Source organism: Pleurodeles waltl, chromosome 1_1, assembly GCF_031143425.1.
Source record: "Pleurodeles waltl isolate 20211129_DDA chromosome 1_1, aPleWal1.hap1.20221129, whole genome shotgun sequence".
Classification (NCBI taxonomy): domain Eukaryota; kingdom Metazoa; phylum Chordata; class Amphibia; order Caudata; family Salamandridae; genus Pleurodeles; species Pleurodeles waltl.
Window position 1 is genome coordinate 662,669,916 of NC_090436.1, and position 22,873 is coordinate 662,692,788.

The 22,873-nt window shown below is 43.9% G+C and overlaps 1 protein-coding gene across 1 annotated transcript in view; it reads left to right on the forward strand.

Annotated features, from left to right (window-relative positions):
* The window catches only part of CEP120 (centrosomal protein 120), a 213,701-nt gene that overhangs the window by 100,059 nt on the left and 90,769 nt on the right, over positions 1-22,873 (forward strand). The window contains exons 12-14 of the mRNA XM_069226908.1: positions 16,874-16,970; positions 17,579-17,731; positions 20,551-20,640. Of these exons, the coding sequence (XP_069083009.1) occupies positions 16,874-16,970; positions 17,579-17,731; positions 20,551-20,640 (340 nt within the window). The remainder of the gene's footprint in view (positions 1-16,873; positions 16,971-17,578; positions 17,732-20,550; positions 20,641-22,873) is intronic.

Here is a 22,873-nt window from a genome sequence, read left to right on the forward strand (position 1 = left end):
ATGGGATTAGAAATCCCTGTTTGCACATTGCTTTTGAATACAAAAAAAACCACGACTGGCTGAAGGTGTCACATGACAAGTTGCCTCTTGGCAGCTGTGAACAACTATCCCTTCATGCTGCTCATACATCACAGTTTTGTGAGATGGATTTGTTCTGCTGCTGTGCGATTCTACTTGTTTTTATGATAGGTGCTTGCATAGTAGCTACCCATACTATAGCTCGTGTGAGTGCAGCTTCATTAGGCCTACTTCTCATGATATATCGCTTTTGTGAGGGGTACTTGAAATGTTCTTTGATTCCCATACTGTATTTGTTTTTTAAGGGAGATTTCTACAGCTGCTTCTCATAGGTTTTGTGTTTAGTGTGAGAGAAGCTTGCACAGCTGTAATGCATACCTTGTTGTTCACATATCTGTTCTGCACATGAGGACAATTTGCTCAGCTACTGTTTTGCATCAAGGAAGTTTTCATTTCAACTTCCTCTTCTGCATGCAGAAAACTTTCATTGGTGCTGTGTGCTGTGCCTGTTCTCTTAGCATACTTGTTTTGTATGCATTTCAGTGCTTAATTGGAGCCTATGGTTGCAAGTGGAACCCACTGAAAATCCATTGTTGGGGGGATTGGGACATAATTTAATCATCAGACTGTGATGCAAAACAAGAGACAGAAATGCAACAACAAGAGAAAGGAGGAAGGGAAAGGCGAGAAAACAATGCAGTGTCAACAGGGATGAAAAGGAATATAGTGCGAAATAAGGGCAATATTCTGGTGAATGAAAGAAGCATAAAGTGAAATAAAGATTAGACAGCCTTAGTATTTGGCAACCTTGAGATTCAGCAGCGATGCCGATGGGCTACTTTGTCAAATCTGGGCTCTGGACCTTATTCCATTACAAATTAAGCACTGGTCTGTGTGAAGCGTGCACTTCTGCCACCTGAGTGTTGTCCCTGTTGTGGGTGTGTGACTAAAGGTTGCCCTGGTGCTACCTATGAATTGACTCTTGGGAGTGTAAAGAACATTTGAACTGTTTCTACCTGTGCTCTGCCTGTTCTTTGAGAAGGACTAATGCTCTGTTGCTGCTTTTGATATTGCTTTCTGTTGCAAGTGTTGACATAAATCCTGTGCTCCCCAAATGTGATTTCAGCGCTTAGGCAGAGTGCCATAAATAACCTAGTGAAGAGACAGACTTGACAGAAGTGAGCATATAGGGGCTGAAGAGGAATTGGGAGCTGGAATGGTGACAGAGAAATATTTAGAAAACAAGATTGAAAAACAGAGTGAAGCAAAGCACAATGAACAATAGCGGGGACTTAAAGGGAGCGGATAAGAAAGGGGAAATAAAAAGTGAGAGATGGAGGATAGAAAAGGAAGGGAAAATGCATAGTGGTGAGAAAATAAAAGCAATATGAAGGACTATCAATAAATAAAAAAAAATTGTAGAGCGCGCTACTCACCTGTGAGGGTCTCAAGGCGCTGGGAGGGGGGGGAATCAGGGAGGGGGGGAAGTCAGGGGGAGGGGGGGGCTTGGAGGGTCACTGATCGAACAACCATGTCTTGAGGTTCTTTCTGAAGAGCAGAGCAGGAGGTCCTTGGTTTTGCGAAGGTTGGTGGGGAGGGAATTCCAGGTTTTGGGGGCGAGGTAGGAGAAGGACCTGCCTCCTGTGGTGGTGCGTTGGATGCGGGGGGACTGTGGCTACGGCGAGGCCGGCTGATCGGAGGTTGCGTGTGGGAGTGTGGAAGTTCACTCTTTCGTTGAGGTAGGTTGGCCCGGTGTTGTGAAGGGATTTGTGTGCATGGATGAGGATCTTGAATGTGATTCTCTTGTCTATGGGGAGCCAGTGAAGGGATTTGAGGTGTGGTGAGATTCGTTCGTGGTGGGGGAGGCCAAGGACGAGGCGTGCGGCTGTGTTCTGGATTCTCTGGAGTTTGCGTTTGAGTTTGAGTGTGGTGCCGGCGTAGAGGACGTTGCCGTAGTCCAGTCTGCTGCTGATGAGTGCGTGGGTGATTGTCTTCCTGGTTTCTAGGGGAATCCATTTGAAGGATTTTTTTTTAGAGTGCGGAGTGTGTGGAAGCAGGAGGAGGTTAGACCATTGATTTGCTGTGTCATGGAGAGGGAGGGGTCCAGGATGATGCCGAGGTTGCGTGCGTGGTTTGCGGGGTTGGGTGCGGGCCTAGGGCGGTTGGCCACCAGGCGTCTTCCCATGTGGTTTTGTTGGGGCCGAAGATGATGATCTCGGTTTTGTTTGAGTTGAGCTTGAGATGGTTAGTGGTGATCCAGTTGGCGGTGTCGAGGAGAGCAGCGTGTAGGTTGGTTTTGGCGGTGGTGGGGTTGCGGGTGAGGGAGAGGATGAGTTGGGTGTCATCTGCATTGGAGAGGATGGTGATTCCGTGTGCTCAGAGGATGTTGGCTAGGGGAACATGTAAATGTTGAAGAGTGTGGGGCTGAGGGAGGACCCTTGGGGGACTCCGCAGGTGATCTTGGTAGTGTTGGAGTGGAAGGCGGACTCTCTGGGTCCGGTCGGTGAGGAAGGAGGTGAGCCAGTCTAAGGCTTTGTGGCGAACTCCTATGTTGTGGAGGCGTGTGCGGAGTGTGTGGTGGCAGACGGTGTCAAAGGCTGCGGAGAGGTCTAGGAGGATGAGTGCGAAGGACTAGAGATAGAAAACGGGTGATAGAATTAAATATGATTTTATGGCATGAGCAAAAGAGGCAACAGAAAGGGGAAACATTACCAATAAATGGAAGATGGGAAAGAAATAACAAGAAAGGAAAATGGAAAGCAAAGGAAAATACATAGATACGATGAAACTCACAGGAAATAATGAAGTTACATTATGACGTGAAGGACAGAAGAATAGAAAAGACTGAGATAAGTGCTTGAAAATGGCAAAACATTCACGAGCAGGAGATCATGAGTGAGGTATTGCAAAAAAAAGTAAGAGGCAAAAATAAAGGGAGAGAAAAAATGAATTGCATAGTAGAAAAGGGGTTAAGATTTGATGGTTATGGATGTAGCGATGAGTAGTGTGATAGAAATGGAAAGAGAGATGGCACAGGTGTAAAACATGAAATTTAAAATGGAGATGAGTGAGAGATGAAGGACGTTGAGTGAGCGGAAATCAAAATTGGGAAATTTGGAAAGGAAAAGCCGTAAGAAGCATGTGGTGTAATGCAAGAGGTAAATCTGGAGGAAACCAATGTGATAATAGTCAGAAAATGAGGACGAAGACCAAAGGGGGACATAGTTGGGAAACTGAGGTGAAAAAGCTAGGAGATTAGAGGTAATGATGGTGGTGAAAGTTGCATTGAATGATAATAGTGAAAGAAAGAGCGTGATGAAGCTGGGAGTACGATGTACTAAAGAGAGGGCTATTTAGTAGTCAAATAATTTAACGTGGAAGGGAGAGAAGGTGGTAAAGAAATTAGAGGTCATGAGGTGTGCAGATTAAAAGCAAATTGGTGGATGGATTAGAGAATGAGGTAGAGTGGAAGTGAAACTGAGAGATGCAGAGGTGATCTTGTAATAGGTAGCATTAATGAGATTTGAGGTCAGCAGCAAATTGGAAGAGGCAGAGTGAACTAATGAGTGACAAAGGTGTAAGTAACTCAGGAAAAATAGGGGAGAGGGCAAAACTGCCACAGGTGTGGGAAAATAAGAAGTTCATTTGTGAGGGAATGTGGTAGAGGCTTTAAAATGAGAGACATAAATTTGGGTTTAAAGGGGAGCTGAAAGAAATTCATGGGAAAGGTGCACGATGGTAGAGTTCCTTTCCCGGTTCCCCTCTTAACTCTACCATTGTGCTCCTTTTGCATAAATGTTTACAGGGCTACATACGTGGGTGGCACAATCAGTGCTGCAGGCCCACTAGTAGCATTTGATTTACTGGCCCGTGGCACCTCTAGTGTCCTTTACCAGGGACTTACTACTAAATCAAGTATGCCAATTATGGAAAAGCCAATGACACATACAATTTCATATAGGGAGCACTTGCACTTTAGCACTGGTCAGCAGTGGTAAAGTGCCCAGAGCATCAAAAACAGAAAAAATAGAGTCTAGGTCACAGCAACAACCTGGTAAGCAGAGGCAAACAATTAGGGGAAACCACACCAAGGATGGCAGGTCTAACAAGCTCACTTTTCTTTTATTACATATGTCACCCCTAAGGTAGGCCATAGGTATCCCATAGGGCAGAAGGATATGTAATTAAAAGGCAGAACATATACTTTTATGTTTTACATGTCCTCCCAAATTTGTTTTTCACTACTGTGAGGCCTACCCCTCTTATTAGTTAACACTGGGAATTCCTTATTAAGATGAATTCCTACTTGAGAACGAGTAGGCATATTATGTTTCATATCATTGGAATGGTAATGATAAATTATCTTTACTGGTAAAGGCTGTTTTAGAAATTCCACTTTTAGTAGGTGAACATTTCTCTGCTCTTACAGCTTTGTGTGCCTGTAGTCTGTCTCCAATACACGTCTGGGGTGCGTGATAGGTATACTGTGTGCATTTCTTTGAGGCAACCAACACAGGAAGGTTAGGTGTGTCCCAGTGCTCATTTACATTCATCTGCATTCTGATGATTCCTCCTGGGCAGGAAGAGTAGGTGGGGCTGACACCTGAAGAGGCAGTGCCTGCCCACTGTCCACACACAAAAGGCTGATTTACCCCCTCTTAGCCCCTCCTCCCCCCATGGTGTGGAGCCAGGTCTGAGGGAAAAGGGATACTTGTGCACTTTGCAGTCACCCCCACTTCAAATGCACATTTGGGTATAAGTACTGGGTCTCTCACCCCACCAAATCAGACACCTCTGGACCTACAACAGGATTCTGTCAGAAGAATGCCTGTTCTGCATCTTGCTGGATGCTGCTCTCTGACCTTTCTGAGGGAGTGCTGCACTCAGTCTTGCACCCCAAAGTGATCTTGAAGGGCTTATTGGCTTGACCCCTGATGCTAGAGGCTCAGAAGTGGACCCAGATACTTGCACCAGTAAAATTGTCACATCTCCTGCCTGCTGGAAGTGGCAGCCAACCCATTGACCCCGTTGTAGAGTAAAACCGTTGCATCGCTCTTGGGGCCCTAGCAGCATCTCCTGAACCACTGCATGCACTGACATATCACCTGCCTGCTGGAAGCAGCACCTATCGCATTGACGCAGCACTAAAACCACTGCATCGCCGGCATCGCTAAAGGATGACTGAGGTAGCCCTTCGACAGCGTGGAAAAACCCAGTGCATTGGCTTAACAATCTTCTTTGTAAACCCATGCATCGCGATCAACAAGTGTGGAAAAATCAATACATCCCTCATATGCGTGAGTGACATTGACGCATCTACTGTCTGCGACAAGGATCAAGGTTCTCTGTTCCCCAGGGCTGCATGTCTCCTGTACCCGGCCTTCGTGGTCAGCTTGCACTGTTGGCTTTCCTAGAATCTAGCATGACCTCAAGTAACCCCATAAGTGCTATTTGCTTCTAAGTGCTATTTTTTACACTTATTCTTCTAAAAGTCATAATTCGACTTATACTCATTAGATTTTTGTCATTTTGGTCTTGAGTAATTTATAAAAGTATTGTCTATTTTTCTAACCTTGTGTGGAGTCTTTTTGTTGTGTTTTAATTGTGTTGCTGTATGTGTTTTGAACAAATAAATTACATATTGCCTCTTTAGGTCAGCCTGATTGTTCTATGCCAAGCTACCAGAGGTTGAGCAATGGTTATTTTTTAGTGTGTATCTGACTTAACCCAACTAGAGACCCTACTTCTAACAAGGATGGAGAAGGGAGGCGAACTGGGAAAGATAAAAATGAGAATTTCAGAGGTAGAGAACAGGAGTGCAAGTGAAAGGGAGATGAAAATGCTAGTGGTGAGTAGAAGTGGTGGAAGAATGACAGAATATGTCATGTGTTCAAAGCAGAAAAGGTGATGGAAGAATGAGTTATAATGAGATGGCATTCAGTAATGTAAAAGATATAAAATATACAAGGTAAACTTGTGTGCTGCGAATTGATTTTTCAATAGCACAAAGACAGTACTTTTGCTCACTATCTTCTTTGATGTGCTCGTATCCCCATACCTGCGCACAAAGATCCATCCAAGTCGCCAATAATTTAATACTTTTGGAGCACAGAAACCCTCGTTTTGTAGAACAATGTCACTGAAAACGTTTGCCCCGATATGACTTGTCTCCTTGACTGTAGACACCTTAATCTCCTTAAAACGTAATGTATTGGTAGAAGTTCAGCTGAAGCTGCTTGAAAACTAGTAAGGTCTCGTCATGCCAGGGTGTGTCTTCTTTACTTCTTTGACGTTTTTACGAAGAACTCCATGGATATGCTTCTCTTTGTGCCAGTGTATGCCTTATTTACTTCTTTGACGTTTCTACGAAGAACACCATCGACATGCTTTTAGGATGTGACAGTCTCTGTTGAGGAGCGTATAATAAAAATACAGCTGGTGCGGTAGGGAGGTTTAGCGTATTATTTGTCAAACGGACTCCTTCAGCAGTTTGAACAGATTTTCTTGTGTAGCCAAACTGCTGTGTCCTGTTTCTCATGGTTATTGCCACATAATAGAATTGCAAGTATATGTAAAACCACTAGGTGGCATCGTAATTCAAAAATTGTTTTTCTGTGACCACAACTTGAAAGTGAATTACATGTCTACCGTTTCTTGAATGATCTTATAACTACTTTGCTGCTAGGCCTCGCGCCATCCTCCCCCAAGGGCACATTGTTGGCTATTTGTGGGTGGTCCGTGCTTAGTGCCCCATAATCATTTTCCAGATAAGGTACCCACGCGCCCTTTCCCTCCAACATCCTGGGGAATCCCAAAATACCCAGGGATTGTGGATTCCCCTGGAGGGGACCAAGAAAATAGGCAAAATATAGCAAAGTTTTTGTTGAAAAAAATAGGGGAGAAGTGCTCCAGGTAAGTATCTGTTTCCCCCCCTAAAAATAGCATCCACAAACGGATTGCTGTACTTGGTCACCATCTTTCAGGAATATGTAGAGCTGAATCAAAAAACTGAATTTTGTACCACAGTTTTGGCAATTTTCTAAGAGGTAGCCTCTTTTCCCTATACTCTGTTGGCTCTAGGACTCTGAGCTCTTTATCACTGCTGATCAGTGCTAAAGTGCAGGTGAGCTCCCGTCTGAAGTTGGTATTATTAGCTTATACCTAATTCGCATATTTAGTTTACCTAGAAGTCCCTTATTCAGTGGTATCTCTATACCCAGGGCCTGTAAATTAAATGATACTAGTGGACCTGCAGCGCTGCTTGCGCCACCCACTGAAGTAGCCTATCAAACCTGTCTCAGGCCTGCTAGCAGTTTTCTGCTACAGGGACCTGGCATCTAAATTTACTTGCCAGGCCCAGAACTCCCCTTTTACTACATGTAAATCACCCCTTAGGTAGGTCCCAGCTTGCCCTATGGGCAGGGTCGTATGTATATAAAAGGCAGGACATGTGCCTGGTTACGTGGCCTGTCCTGGTATTGACAAACAGCCTATTTGGTTTCTCACTGCTGTGAGTGCTGCCTTTTCATAGGATTGCATTGGAAATGCCCTGCCTTATGTGTAGGGGGTATTGTCTGATGTATGAGGGGTAGTGAAAGCATGTTTGATATGGTTGTAATGGTGATGAGAAATGCTGCTTACTGGTGTAAGTGGATTTTTTATTACTATTACAGAAATGCCACTTCTAGAAAGTGAGCATTTCTCTGTGCTTATGACCCTGGTGTTTTGCAGCTTGACTCCAATCCACGTCTGCGCAGAGTGACAGTTGGGGCTTTGTGCATACGTTTCAGACAACCTGTACACAGGGAGGGTGGAGGTGTCACAGTGGTGCATCTGCATACTGAATAGTCTTCCTGGGCTGAGAGGCGGGGGCACACTTCCATTTGTAAAGGCTGTGCCCTGGCCTCACACAATAGGGTTGTTTACTCGCAACTGATGTTTGGAGCCTGTGCTAGAGGACAGATGGGGACACTCCCAGAACCGGTTGTAACTGGTTGGAACCTCCTCTCCCCTTCTTTTTAAACACACTGTAAAATTGAGTATAAGTACAGGAGAATTTTCCCCACCATTTGGAGACACTGGAACTTACTGGGAACTGTACACAGACTGCTGGAGGGACTCCCCAGGAACCGCCATGGACTGCTGCTGCTGACCTTTGACCTGCTGGGTCACTAGGAGAGACTGCCACCTGCTTGCATCCCCCTTGTGCTGGCCTGCTGCTGGGTCCCGACACCTGTGCTCCCTCTTCCTTGACTTTGTCCCCCAGGGGCAGGGTGCTGTGACCCCTGATCTCTGCAACTGCATAAAGCACGAGGAGTGCTTCATCTTATTCTATAGAGCCTGGAGGGCGTTCTGTTGTGCTTAGATTGAGCGCCTTGTGCATGCTTTTCTCAGGGTTATTTTTAGCGCTTCCCAGGCGCATTGCTGCCGTGAGGAATTCACCGCCGCGACCCGGCTTTACTTTACAAGCTCGCCAGAGCCCCGGTGCCCCCGGGGCACCACAAAAAGAAAGGAGAGGAGTGAGCGTGTGCCTACCGTGCCCCCGGGGCGAGCATGCTCCCTTGAACGCTCCCGGGGAACAAGCAGGCACCCGCTTCGGTGCCTGCTCACGTCGACAGAGACGGGCGGGGAAGGAAGCCTCATCGGAGAGTTTCCACCGGCCCCCTTGAGTCTCCTTCTGCAGGATGGGCAGGAGGGAAGACGGCCTCATTGGAGGCTCCCCCTGCCTCGAGGAGCCCTTGGTCTGCCTGCCGAGACTGCGGGCGGGGCGGAAGCCTAGCCGGAGGCCCCCCATCCCGCAGGTCTTCCTCTTTGGCCCCTATTGTTGTTTTGCGGCATTGTTTGCCCCCCCCCCCCCCTCCCTCGTCCCCTCGTTGGAGGGCCAGTGGAGAGCTGTTGGGGGGCCAGAGATCGTAAGCCCCAGGTGGTGCCCGATACAAATATCCTCATGAAGGGTGGGCAGTGTGGAAGCTTCATCGGAGGCTCGCCAGGCCCCCCTATTGTTCTTTTTCGGGCATTGTTGTGGCCCCCACCTTAGTTAAAGAGCCAGTGAAGGCCCGGGGAGGCCCCCAGAGAACGCAGGCCCCAGGAGGGGACCGTTATAAACCCAGAGGGGGTGCGTGTTACCTCCCCCCCCCCTCCCCCCCCCAATTACCAGAGGGCCCCCGTTTTGCGCAGTGGAGCGCCGGGGTCACATTTGTTTGCTTCTTGGCACTAGGGGTGCCTTTTCATCAGGACCAACAGGTACTTTAAAAGGCATCCCTATTTCTTATGTTCCTAATATGGACTTTATGGATTTATATTCTAACCTATTTGCTTTATTATGTGCTACATGTATGTTTTGCTAACGTTCCTTTTATGGACATGCTCTGCTAATATGTTTTCCTGACTTGTCATATGTTTTATAATGTTCCTGATATGGGCTTTTATGATACTTCTATGACAAGTGCATTTGTGTGGTAATGTGATTCCTGACTACTGCTTATGTTGCAGAATAATAAGTAACCTGTGTGTTATATGTGTCTACTGCTGGTTCTCCAGAGTAACTAATGTGTAACGTTCTGACAACTGCTAAGGCAGCAGGATATTACTGACATGGTGTTTGGTCTATTAATTGCGTTGTGTACAATACAGTATATTTTCATATAACTTGGTGTTGTGTTTCCTTTGTGGTGGGGATAGTGCATCATGGGTGTTGTGTGTGTGTGTGTGTGTGTGTGTGTTGTGCAAACGCTTTACACATTGCCTCTGGGATAGCCCTGACTGTTCGTGCCAAGCTACCAAGGGGGTGAGCAGGGGTTATCTTGGACGTGTAACTCCCTGCCCAGACTAGAGTAGGTGGGTTCTGTCTGGCTTAGGTGCATACCCTAGCCAACCAGAAACCCCGTTTCTTACAATACCGCAATGTATTTTCTAAGACACCGGGGCAAACATGGTACAGCATGATGTGCAAACAGAAGAAGGCAAAGTAGTTAGTCTAATACACTATCAGATACCAGAGGCCAGAAGACGGGTATTGGAAAAAGAAGTGTAGGAGATGTTACAAGGAGACATTATTGAAACCTGAACCAGCCTCTGGTGTTCCCCAGTGGTCCTAGTACCAAATCTGAACCGTGCATTTCTGTATTGACTTTCGTCAGTTAAATGACATTTCCCGATTTGACACCTATCGCATGCCTCGTGCTGACGAGCTAATTGAACGATTAGGCCAAGCCGGGTATCTCTCCACTCTTGACCTCACAAAAGGGTATGGGTAGATCCCACTTAACCCAAAAGTTAAAGAAAAGACAACATTTGTCACTCCCTCAGGTCTCTGTTGTTTCAAAGTTTTTCCCTTCGGTTACACGGAACCCCCGCCACATTCCAACGCCTCATGGACACACTGCTGAGGCCCCACAGGTCATACACCAACGCATACCTAGATGATATTGTCATTCACAGTCCCAACTAGGAACAACACCTAGAAGATCTAGCAGCAGTTTTAGGTACACTGATACAGGCAGGTTTGACTGCCAATCCAGAGAAATATAACCTGCCTAGACAATCTATTAACTACATAGGGTATGTCATTGAGAAGGGCCTCATTCGACCGTAAGTGGACAAGGTTGAGGCCATTAATAAAATCCCCTATCCTTGAACAAAATGAGATATCCGATCCCAATACGTGACACACAAGACCATTCACAACTCCAGCCGCAGGCCCAGCATATTACAGCACTCACATCAACAGACATTGCCATTCAAGGGCCTATCACTTTCATGCGCCCACATTCCTGACACAGCAATCACACCGACTGGCGGCTGATTGAGTGTGTGGACTGGCTTTTGGCTAGCAGTGTGTGTAGTGAACAGCAGCAAGACACTACCAGCCAGACACCGCCAGTGAAACTCCAGCTCACACACAATCAGCATCACATTTTCTTTTAACAAAAGAGAAAACACAAACTAATTGGAAGTAAATAACAAAAGTATTAATACAGGCGCAAGAGCTCTAACTAAATACATCACACTAATGCCAACTGTGAAATCTGAACAAAAGATCTAAAACTATACAGAGCAGTCAGTTCACTTTTATGCTCACTGATGCTCTCAAAAACTGTTGCATGTGGTACAATTTAAAACATGTGGGCACACACAGCCAGGTTTAGAAGGATGCTTGAAGCACTACATCCGACTCTCCTTCTCCACGTCTCTTCGGATACAGACTGTACATCTCCTACAGGGATTGTTTTTTTATTTTGTTTGTGCCTGGGAGGAATGTAATCAGCAAAATGGCGATCTTTCAATCTAGCCACATCCTCCAACTCTAGGAACACTTGCCTGTTCCACTACAACAAGGCTGCCTATCGCTGACTGCTGAAACTGAGCAAATGTCATCTTTGACTCTGGAGAACAATCTTTAAATACAACAAAAGCATTGAAGGTTGCTAGATAAAACAAACGGATAGCCTACTTATACGAAATGTAAGCCTTACAAACAACAGTATAAGGTTCCAAACTTGGATCTACTCTGTCTATACCACCATTGTGCTTATCGTAGTCTAAAATGCACACAGGTTTGCACACTTCAACAACCTGACCCCAAACAGTCACAGGTAAAGTACTTTCATCATGGATGGTAATCAGCATGTAGACATCTCCCCTGTCTGCAAATTTCACAGCTAGCAGTTCATCACTACGCAAGGCACTGCACTGCCCCTCTCAATTTTTTTTTTTTTAACAAGCATGTTCTTTTTGGTAACCTTTACAGGTTAGAGTGGGCTGTGCCACAAGCAAAAGTGTCCACTTTGAACAATTCCCTGAAACATTGCACACCAGTGTAGAAGTTATCTATGTATAAATGGTGACCTTTTGTTAAAAAGTCCTTTGCCAAGTTCTCACACAATTTGTCTTACTTACTCCAAAAGCAGACGGACAACCAAGGGGGGGTGGGGGGGGTCAATAGTGGAATCTCTACCAGTGTACACCCTAAAATTAAAGACATATACAGTACTACTCTCAGACAGCATTTGTATCTTAATTCCATAGCATGCCCTCTTGTACTGTCTAAAAACCAAACAGCCCTTGAACAGGACCAAAGACTCATTCATCGCTATTTCTTACCTGGTACATAGATCTCTGAAAACTGATCTACAAAGTGATAAAGGACAGGCTGAATCTTAAAAAGATGGTCACAATCGGGTTGATCTTGTGGCAACACTGAAGCATTATCAACAAAATGCAGCATGCAAAGCAGAAGCAAATACCAATCACAACTCATCACGATGCAGGAAATATGGCTGTCGCCATCAAGGGCCTGGTGGACCAATATGAAGATAGCAACAGCTTCCTTATCAAGTCTATCTAAAAAGTTAAAACCAAGAACTTCTTCAAGTCACCAGATTTGTGGGAGTCGAACAGATAGCTCTAGAGCGGGGCTTAAGTTTGGCACTGGAGTCCCTCAAATACTGTTCAGCATACAAATTAGTCTGATCAACAATCTCATCCAAAAATACATTGTCTTTAACAACTGAAAGAAATTTAAAGGCAAAATGTTTTCTGTATTCACTCTACACCCGGCAACACCAGTAAAGGCAACGCCGTGTGCACCATTTTTGGGGCAACCCAGAGTTCAGCTCTTCCAATGGGAAGCCTTTCAGCCCCAGGCTGCAATTCAGATGCATCTTGCTGCATTATCAGCACATTAGTGTCCTCCTCTAAAAGATGCACTTCCTTCACACTGAGAGTGGCTTCATCAGATGATTCCTCATGGACAGAAAATTCACTGCCAGAATCTTGCACTTCCTCCTCTGGCTCAAATGCAGAGTCAGTCTCATAATCATGGTCTGAGGAAGAAAAGCATACCAGCAACCTCCTGAGCAGTAATCCCGTGGCTATCCATAATCCTTACTAATAAAAGTAACTTGACAAATAAGCCAACAATAACCAACATTGTGTAAAAGAAGTAATAAACAAAGTGTGGTTTTATCAAACATAAAGTAAAACTACTAGCATATAGTAATCTGGAAGGAAACCAATCAACACAAAGCACACAAAAACCTATATACTCGAATACAATACCACTCACTTGCAAGAGACAGCTAGACTTAGGATCACCTGCACCTCCTCTGCACAGACACGGCAAGCACCAACGATACTCAACTAGAAAGGAAAAGCAAAAGAAAATTACACACAAAACAGCACAATACATATTGTGCACAAATCCAAGGTGAATTTCAGACACAATAAAAAGACGCTAAATATGCTGCTGTTAGACCTTTTACAAAAAAACTTGTTCATGCATGGCAATAATACAGGGAGTGCAGAATTATTAGGCAAATGAGTATTTTGACCACATCATCTTCTTTATGCATGTTGTCTTACTCCAAGCTGTATAGGCTCGAAAGCCTACTACCAATTAAGCATATTAGGTGATGTGCATCTCTGTAATGAGAAGGGGTGTGGTCTAATGACATCAACACCCTATATCAGGTGTGCATAATTATTAGGCAACTTCCTTTCCTTTGGCAAAATGGGTCAAAAGAAGGACTTGACAGGCTCAGAAAAGTCAAAAATAGTGAGATATCTTGCAGAGGGATGCAGCACTCTTAAAATTGCAAAGCTTCTGAAGCGTGATCATCGAACAATCAAGCGTTTCATTCAAAATAGTCAACAGGGTCGCAAGAAGCGTGTGGAAAAACCAAGGCGCAAAATAACTGCCCATGAACTGAGAAAAGTCAAGCGTGCAGCTGCCACGATGCCACTTGCCACCAGTTTGGCCATATTTCAGAGCTGCAACATCACTGGAGTGCCCAAAAGCACAAGGTGTGCAATACTCAGAGACATGGCCAAGGTAAGAAAGGCTGAAAGACGACCACCACTGAACAAGACACACAAGCTGAAACGTCAAGACTGGGCCAAGAAATATCTCAAGACTGATTTTTATAAGGTTTTATGGACTGATGAAATGAGAGTGAGTCTTGATGGGCCAGATGGATGGGCCCGTGGCTGGATTGGTAAAGGGCAGAGAGCTCCAGTCCGACTCAGACGCCAGCAAGGTGGAGGTGGAGTACTGGTTTGGGCTGGTATCATCAAAGATGAGCTTGTGGGGCCTTTTCGGGTTGAGGATGGAGTCAAGCTCAACTCCCAGTCCTACTGCCAGTTCCTGGAAGACACCTTCTTCAAGCAGTGGTACAGGAAGAAGTCTGCATCCTTCAAGAAAAACATGGTTTTCATGCAGGACAATGCTCCATCACACGCGTCCAAGTACTCCACAGCGTGGCTGGCAAGAAAGGGTATAAAAGAAGGAAATCTAATGACATGGCCTCCTTGTTCACCTGATCTGAACCCCATTGAGAACCTGTGGTCCATCATCAAATGTGAGATTTACAAGGAGGGAAAACAGTACACCTCTCTGAACAGTGTCTGGGAGGCGGTGGTTGCTGCTGCACGCAATGTTGATGGTGAACAGATCAAAACACTGACAGAATCAATGGATGGCAGGCTTTTGAGTGTCCTTGCAAAGAAAGGTGGCTATATTGGTCACTGATTTGTTTTTGATTTGTTTTTGAATGTCAGAAATGTATATTTGTGAATGTTGAGATGTTATATTGGTTTCACTGGTAATAATAAATAATTGAAATGGGCATATATATTTTTTTTGTTAAGTTGCCTAATAATTATGCACAGTAATAGTCACCTGCACACACAGATATCCCCCTAACATAGCTAAAACTAAAAACAAACTAAAAACTACTTCCAAAAATATTCAGCTTTGATATTAATGAGTTTTTTGGGTTCATTGAGAACATGGTTGTTGTTCAATAATAAAATGAATCCTCAAAAATACAACTTGCCTAATAATTCTGCACTCCCTGTACACATTAGAAGTAAACAATACAAAAAGATTTTCTTACCAAAAACATGCAACTACACAAACTGCAGATCTGCCAGTGTCGAAACTGGAAGCAAGAGTAACAGCAAAGAAAAAGAAAAGTTTTGCACTAGAACAAAAAGAAGAAATAAAACATTATGATCACAAATGCAAATGATGGCATTCAATAAAATTCCCTGGTGTCTAGTGGCTTCTGTCCCCCATCGGGGCTGATGTGCCTAAAACATATGGCTGATCTGCCTCCGGGAGGGGGAATGGGGGGGGCAGAGCAGAAACGGCCAAAATATTGACCCCCACGCCCAAAAGGGGAGCGACCCTTGCCCTAGGGGTGCTCCCCAAACAACATGATCTGCCAAAAAAAACAAAAAGAATCCTCAGTGTGTATAGTGGCTTCTGCCCCCTTGGGTGCCGATGGCCCTAAAACATATGGCCAATCTGCCCACAAGGGGAGCAGAAATGGCCATAGTGTGTTCCCGAAAAGATCAGCAACCCTTGCAGCTCCGCAAACATTAAGATCTGAAAAAAAAAATATATATATCCTGGTGTCTTGTGGCTCCTGCACCCCTTGGGAGCAAATGGGCCTAAAACATATGGCCAATCTGCCCCCCAAGGGGGAGAGAAACAGCTAGTATACTATCCCCCAAAAGGGGGAACGACCCTTGCCCAAGGGTCCGCTCTCCAAAAACAAAAATTACCAACAAAAACAAATCCCGGGTGTCTAGTGGGCATTCCTGCTGCATGATTGTGGCCCCATGTACAATTGTGCAGCAGGAATGGACTCCTGAGATAAATCGGGCAAAAGGAAAACCCTTTCCTTTTCCCCCAATTCCTCTTTGGTGGCCCCCAATTCCTCCCCAGAGGAAACTACTTCTATTTTTCGTCCACCACGCTGCAAGCAAATGAACTTTCAGCACGGTCCTGCTGGGACTCTGTTTATAACTTCATAATTATGTTTTTCTGCTTCGTTTTGAAGCACAAGAGTTGCATATTTTTTGGTATTGTGGCGTTTTGTGATGCTGCAGTGTCCGTTAATTTACCGATTTTAATGTTATCTACAATATATTAATGTAAGACTCTACTTCTTGGGTAACCGCTTAATCGATGGATACTTTACAGCCCTAAAACACATGGAATTTGTAATGGTCTGTAGTTCATTGGAGCTCCATACAAGTGTAGGTTTTACACAATATTGTTGTTAATGAAAACTACCTACATCGCTGGTTCATCCCAAATCTGCTTGTGGAATTTCTTCCCAGTCATTGATCTTCATGAAGTCTTTCAACAGAATAAAGATTTGAAATTGTATTTGCTGCCTGTAAGTCTAACACACACTACATAGCCAATGTACACACGTTAAGCTTGGTGAAATAGAGGCCATTGTTTGAAAAGTATTGGTCAATCCTTTGTTAAAGCATCGAGACCATTGCACAGTACGGATATGGTGTGAATGAAGTCTAATGATTTCTAAGCTCTAGCAATGGTAGGATAGTGACATAGCATAATAGAAAATTCCCCACATCCCTTATAGCCCTTTGCCTTTAACTTGGCTGCAGCTCTTGCATTATGGAAGCAAGGGCACATGTTAGGGAATGTGCTGATGCACTTCATCATCTACTTTGTTTGAGCTACATGGCTGATTGCCATGAGCTCATGGTGAGCTCCTCAAAATCTTTGATCTTGAATATGCCATGCCCTGATGAACCTCATGTTTTATGATTAAAAGTGTTGTTGTTTTGTTGCTTATGGTTTTGACTACTTGCCTAAATTTTAGTTAAAAAAACCCAATGACAAAGCACTTGTAAAACTGCTTTTTGACAGCATATGATGTGCTGACATATGGCTAAAGGCTTAAGCAAATGGTGATTTACTCTGTATTCCAATCAGGATAGCTCTGTTTTCACACAATATTTTATAAATGAAGACCGTATCTGCCATTTTACATGCATCATGCTGGCAAGGACTAACTTTTGTTCTATTTTTCAGGGCAAATAATAAGATAGCTGATATTTCTTACACTACAAGTCTGGAAGATTATGGTCTTGTTAAAATACAAGAAGTCGTGGTGTCCGAATCCTCTCAGGTAAATAACAAGAGGTTTAGGCCCTGATTTAGAGTTTGGCCAATGGGTTACTATGTCACAAACATGACCGTTTCCCGTCTTCCATTTTACGATCTCCATAGGCTATAATCATAATTTGGTGAATGGGATAACTGTCTCATTTGTGGTAGAGTAACCCCCTCTGCCAAACGCCAGATCAGGCCCTTAGTGATGTTGAAAAAACAGTGGCTCTCATTACGAGTGGACACTTCATTCAGTTGAGGCTGGTAACAGCAGTTACTGGCCCCATCGGAATTATGACATCTGCAGGAAAACATTGGATCCTTTTACTTTCACCCGAAGATTTCAGCTGCTTAAAACAGCCAACATCTTCATGTGAAATTTTGTGGGAAAAGATGAATTACTGGGGGAATCTCACTCAAAATTACAGGTTTGCTTGGTTATTCTTTAGGGTCCAACTTGTAATGGTCAGGATTTTTCTCACCTTCAGTGTTACCGTTCCCCGCGGTATCTGTAAATCTCAAAGGTGGGGACAATCCAGCCTATTTAGCAGGCCACTCGTATTGAGATCTCTGTATGGTCTTTTCTTTCCTATGCAACAGTAATAATATCTTTTATGTGCATTTCAGAGTGTAAAGCCTGCCCAGCAGAAGGTTTTATCTCCTCCTCCTCCAAGTCTTATTCCAGACACCAAGCCAGAACCACGAGAAACTCTTGAGTACAAAGCAGCACTGGAGCTCGAAATGTGGAAGGAGGCACAAGAGGACCTGTTCGAGAACCAGGTTTAGTTATTATTTGTGTAAAAAAGTGTGTATTTCTTTGTACCAATGGTGACTTAGAACTTTTAAGCTGTGGATACCAAAGGCGATTTTACCCATCTCTACCTTAAATATCCGTTTGTACATCGCTGTTCGGCAATGATAGTCAAAAGCAGTGAATATTCCCACCCAAGTAGAAGATCCAGATACTTAAGATGTCCACTTTTCTTCAGAAAAGCAAAATTTAAAAATGAAAAATATATTTGGCTTATCTGAATGCTTTATTGACCAACTTAATTTTCCTTAAAAAGAAGCAATTTCAATTTAAACAATGTCGCAAGTTTAGTGCAAGTGACAAGAACAATTCAGAAACGTCTTGAAGGCAAGATTTTAAGTAACAGGACTGATATAGCTGGGAACACTGTCCTTCACTATCATTCAGGATAAAACATTCTCAATATGCATGTTTGCCACACAGCCCTAATATTTCAATTTAAGCCCTGGTAAAGTAAATTAATAAGGAGGAAACACGTGTCAACTGCTGATATTTCAAGAAGATAAAGAGCATTTGCTAATATTTATCCATTACATATGCCATTTGGTTTTCATAAATTCATTCTACTGTTCCATCCACATGATAAGTAAATTGGCAGCAGAGTTTGACATACTATTATTATTATATCCTTTCCGATTCATACTTGTAACAAAAACTGTTGCTAAACCTGATTCAATCAAATGCTATCCCTTGGGTGCTCTCAGCTTTTTCTTTTACATCATGCGCTGGATTAAATTACTATTGCTCAAAGGTCCGATTTAAGACCAGGCAGTGACATTTCACATTTGGGACCGGAGTGTGGCAAAAGACAGTGTTGCCTGCTCGCGCCATTACTCTTTGCCTTTCATGAGGAAAGAACTGACTGACTGGGTTATGGAGGCACAGCCCACATGGTCTAAATGTATGCAGATGATACGTTGGCATATTTGAGGAATATAGATAGTGCTGTTCGATGAAGGCTTAGCTTTCTAAATAAGTTTGACACTGTGTCTGACTTTGTAACCAATTGGTATTAATCACAACTGTTTCAGCTGGGAGAGTTGGCCCATCGTGCCACAGGCTCACTACCTTAGATGGTTATGACATGGCAGCCCAAAGTTCCTAAGTATTTTCAAATTCTTGTTGCCCACGCACATTGGGACAAAATGGTCAGAATGTGACCCTGACTGATCACTAGTGGCTGAAGTTAATGTAAACATACTTTCCATCCATTGTGGTTTCAGTTAGCCATCACAGGGTTATGAACCTTTCAGTCTCTTTCAGACAAATACTAATCTAAGTCATATACACTGTATAGTCCTGTCCATGCACGGCAATGCTGGAGTACTTTACCAAAAATATATGTACAAATGTACTCCTACAAAATACATTTATGTAGAAAGGAACACCACTATAATGGAAATTGTATCTACAGCCTATAAAAAGGCTAAAAATGACCAGATTTCTTTTAATTATATATTTTTTAATGTATCAAGTCTAATACAATAGTCACTGTGTAAATAAAAGTGCCTAGGGAAAATCTTTCACCATTTTTAATAGGAAAAGGAGTGAAGGGCAGTGTTAGCAGACAGGCTATATATCCCATAATACCCCTCAGGCAGTTAGGTCAGTTCTTTTTTCCGGCTCCTGGTAAAAAGATCCTTGGCATTGAGCTGTGCCTTGTGGCTTTATTTCTCATTGGAAATATTTCCAAACCTGATCTTTTTTTATTTGCTCAAAGTCTTTTAAGACTATTAGTGTGCTTACACTTTTTTTTCCTGAAAGGAAATATCCTTTTCCTGTCAGCTTGTCCCCCTGTTTGTAAATTAGGAAAAAGATGACCCAGTAAGACCCTCATAGAATTTGTATTGTACATCTACCAGAAGACCATCCTCCTGAAGAATGCAGTCACTGTCAGAAGTTCCCAAGGAGAACCCTGAAGGACGGGTAGAAGTTCAAGCTGCACTGCCTGCGGGAAAGGCTTTAAGAAGCAGCTGCTGGAACATCTTTGGGCTGAGGAGGTCTCCCTTTGTACCAGATCCCACCTCTTTGAACTCCAAGAACACATATTGATAGGTCCAGGTCCAGGTGGAGGCAAAAGTAGAAGTGTTCTTACTTGACGTTTAGCAGCATGACGTCTGAGATGGGTACCTTTCCACATGTTTACTATCGACAGATACTCAATGGAAGAAGTCAACATAGAGGTTCCACACAACATTGAAAGAAACTAGACAGTCTCTTTGGTCACTTGAGCTGTTTTACAGTCTGGGACCCTAATTATTTTTATTATTGTAGTGCTCCTTTGTACAGAAATGTGTTGTGCATGTGTGCATATTTATGTAACTACATATATATATATATATATTTGTGTATGTGTATACAGTATATATTTTATTGTGCTCCTTTCAGTGTTTGACTATGATTAGGAGCTCCCTTGAAGAGGGCTAGGATTGCATAAAAGTAACGTTTCCTTCACAGACAACACTCCTTCCATGGTGTTGTCACTTTCCCTTTTCTGTTCCAAGCATAACATTCTTTAAATCCTGGCATTCAGAAATTCTTTCTCTATCTTGGTAAGAGATATCAACTGTAACAAAATTACCATATTGACAATATTTACATTTTGGTTTTTACATTTATACATTTTTTGGTGTATAAGCAATTTGATTCAGGTCCATCTACATTCAAAATAGAAAATCATATTTATTTAGGTTTATTGTTCAGTCTCCTGCTCTTTTCAAAACGTATTTCCCATATGCCAACTTGTTGCTTAATTAAAGCATTGTGTATTTTTTATTCCATTTGACAGCTAAAAAAGAAAGAGCTTGCTCACATGCAGGCACTTGCTGATGAGTGGAAACGAAGAGATAAAGAGAGGGAAGCATTAGTAAAGAAAAAGGTAAGATGTTTGCAACTGATCGAGTGATTTCAGTCTATTTCTATTGGTGTAGGAAGTGAGCTGTGTCTTCTACTTTCATAGTTGAAAATAAATTCTTCAAATGAAATACTCTGGTGCTGAATAAAAAATTGTTTATGGAAATGTACCTTGAGGGCGAATGCCATTCCCTCAAGGGTGATGCAGTGTGCAGTGCTGACCAGTGTCACGTAATGTTTCCAAGGACACCACCTTCCAAACCTATGTTGCTTTCAGGATATCTGGAGCAAAGCTTCTTTGTTACAACACTCACTTAACAGCTTTAATTCTTTAGGGCCAGTGTAAACCGGCACGGAAGAAACACAAAGACAGAGTCATCAGTCCTCTTTCACAAAGCCCACCTCCAACTCTGCCACCACTGCACCCAGGCCCACTTTCCTCACTGCCTCCACCATAGGGGTCCCTCCTTTCTGTTCAGAGCCATGTAGCTCCTATGGCCAGTTTGACCCTTGTGGCCAGACGTCCGTGCTAGTCCCCAATGTTAATACCTGGGATAAAAACAGCATGGATCCCCAGGTGACTCCAGTCGTGTACATTACCTAGTCCTGGCCTCACTCCCTGATGAGACAACAGCCTATCATGTCGTCATTCAGAGGGCTGCAGCCTTTCACTGTACTGACATGCATGTCACCCAGGATGAGAATGACTTTCTTCTGGAGACGCTTTCCAAATGTGAGTGTGCTGTCCAGTTCCTTCCAATGATGGGCATCTTCTCTTAACAGTTTGAGGGAGCCTGTCAAGGCTAGGGATTGAAAATAAATTCAAACACTCTCATAGCATCCCAACATGTATTAAGGGACAGGCTCCACCGACTCCCTGGTGGTGCACACCACTCACAAGCACACCTGTGCCTAGGCCACTGGTGATGCTCCTCCTCCAGACAAGGAGAGTAGTAAAAGAAACACAGGGGCAGCAGTACCAGCGCTATACTGGGATATTATGTCTGGCTCTGTATCTATCTCTGGGGTCTAACCCAAAAAACAGCCCAGATAGGGAGCAAAGACCACCTTGCCTGCGCAATCCCACTTGTACCAGAGGCAGCAGTAGGCTTACTACCAGCAGGCCGGGTGAGGGTACTTTAGAGGCTCCTACAGAGGTAATAAGGGGCAAAGTGGCCTCCTCCATTCCCTTGCCCTGCCTCGATCCCATCCATTCCCCAATCATGCCATATGCAGGGGGTAGGTATGCACTGTAAGGAAATTCACATCTGACAAATGGGTCCTAACTGTAGCCCAGAATGGTTATTGCTTCAAACTATTCACAGCCCCTCCCAACATCCCACTCTGTACACGCACCTAGCCAAGAACACATTTCCTTCTTTCAGGAATAAGTGCAAGACTTCCTATAAAAGAATTCAATAGAGAGGATACCCCAACCCAAACACCAAGGGAGTGGTGTCTACTCTACTTTCTCATCCCCAAGAAGGACGTCCCTGAATTCCCTAAGCTGCTACATCTAACTAGAACATTTTCAAATGACAACTCTGCAGGATGTCTTCCCCCTTCCTCATCAGGGCTATTTCATGATGGTGCTCATTCTCAAGGACACCTATTTCCACATCCCCATCCATTCTGCTCATTGATGGTAACTTTGTGATAAGTAGATGACACTACCAGTTCAAAGTATCTTCCTTTTGAGGTCACTGTGGCTTCAGGGGTAATTGTGAAGCACCTAGTGGTGGTGACTATTCATGCCTTGCACTTTTTTGGATGCTTTTCTGATCATGGCCAATAGCAACCTACACTGTCTAGCACACACTCAAACAACAGTGTCCCTGCTCCGCAGTCTGGTCTTTACCATAAATGTTACTAAGCCCCTCCTGCAACCTCTTCAAATCCAACCCTTCCTACAGTCTGTGTTGGATACAGTCACAGGAAAAAGCTTACCCCAATCGGCAGAGAGTCACAGCATTTGCATCTTCTTTTTCAGCCCAATCACCAGCTCACATTGCGGACTGCCATGTTCCTTCTATGGATGATGGCCTCCTGAATCGCCACTGCTCCTCACACAGGGCTTCACATTTACCCCTTCCAAGAGTGCCTTGTGGATCAGCTGTCTCAAGCGGATGGTCACTGGGAAGATCTAGTTGTACTGGCCAAAGCGCATAACTCTGCAGCGGTTGAACAAATACAAGTGAACATTACCACACATGCCTCTCTCACAGGCTTGGGTCTGCACCTCAATAACATGCCTGCCT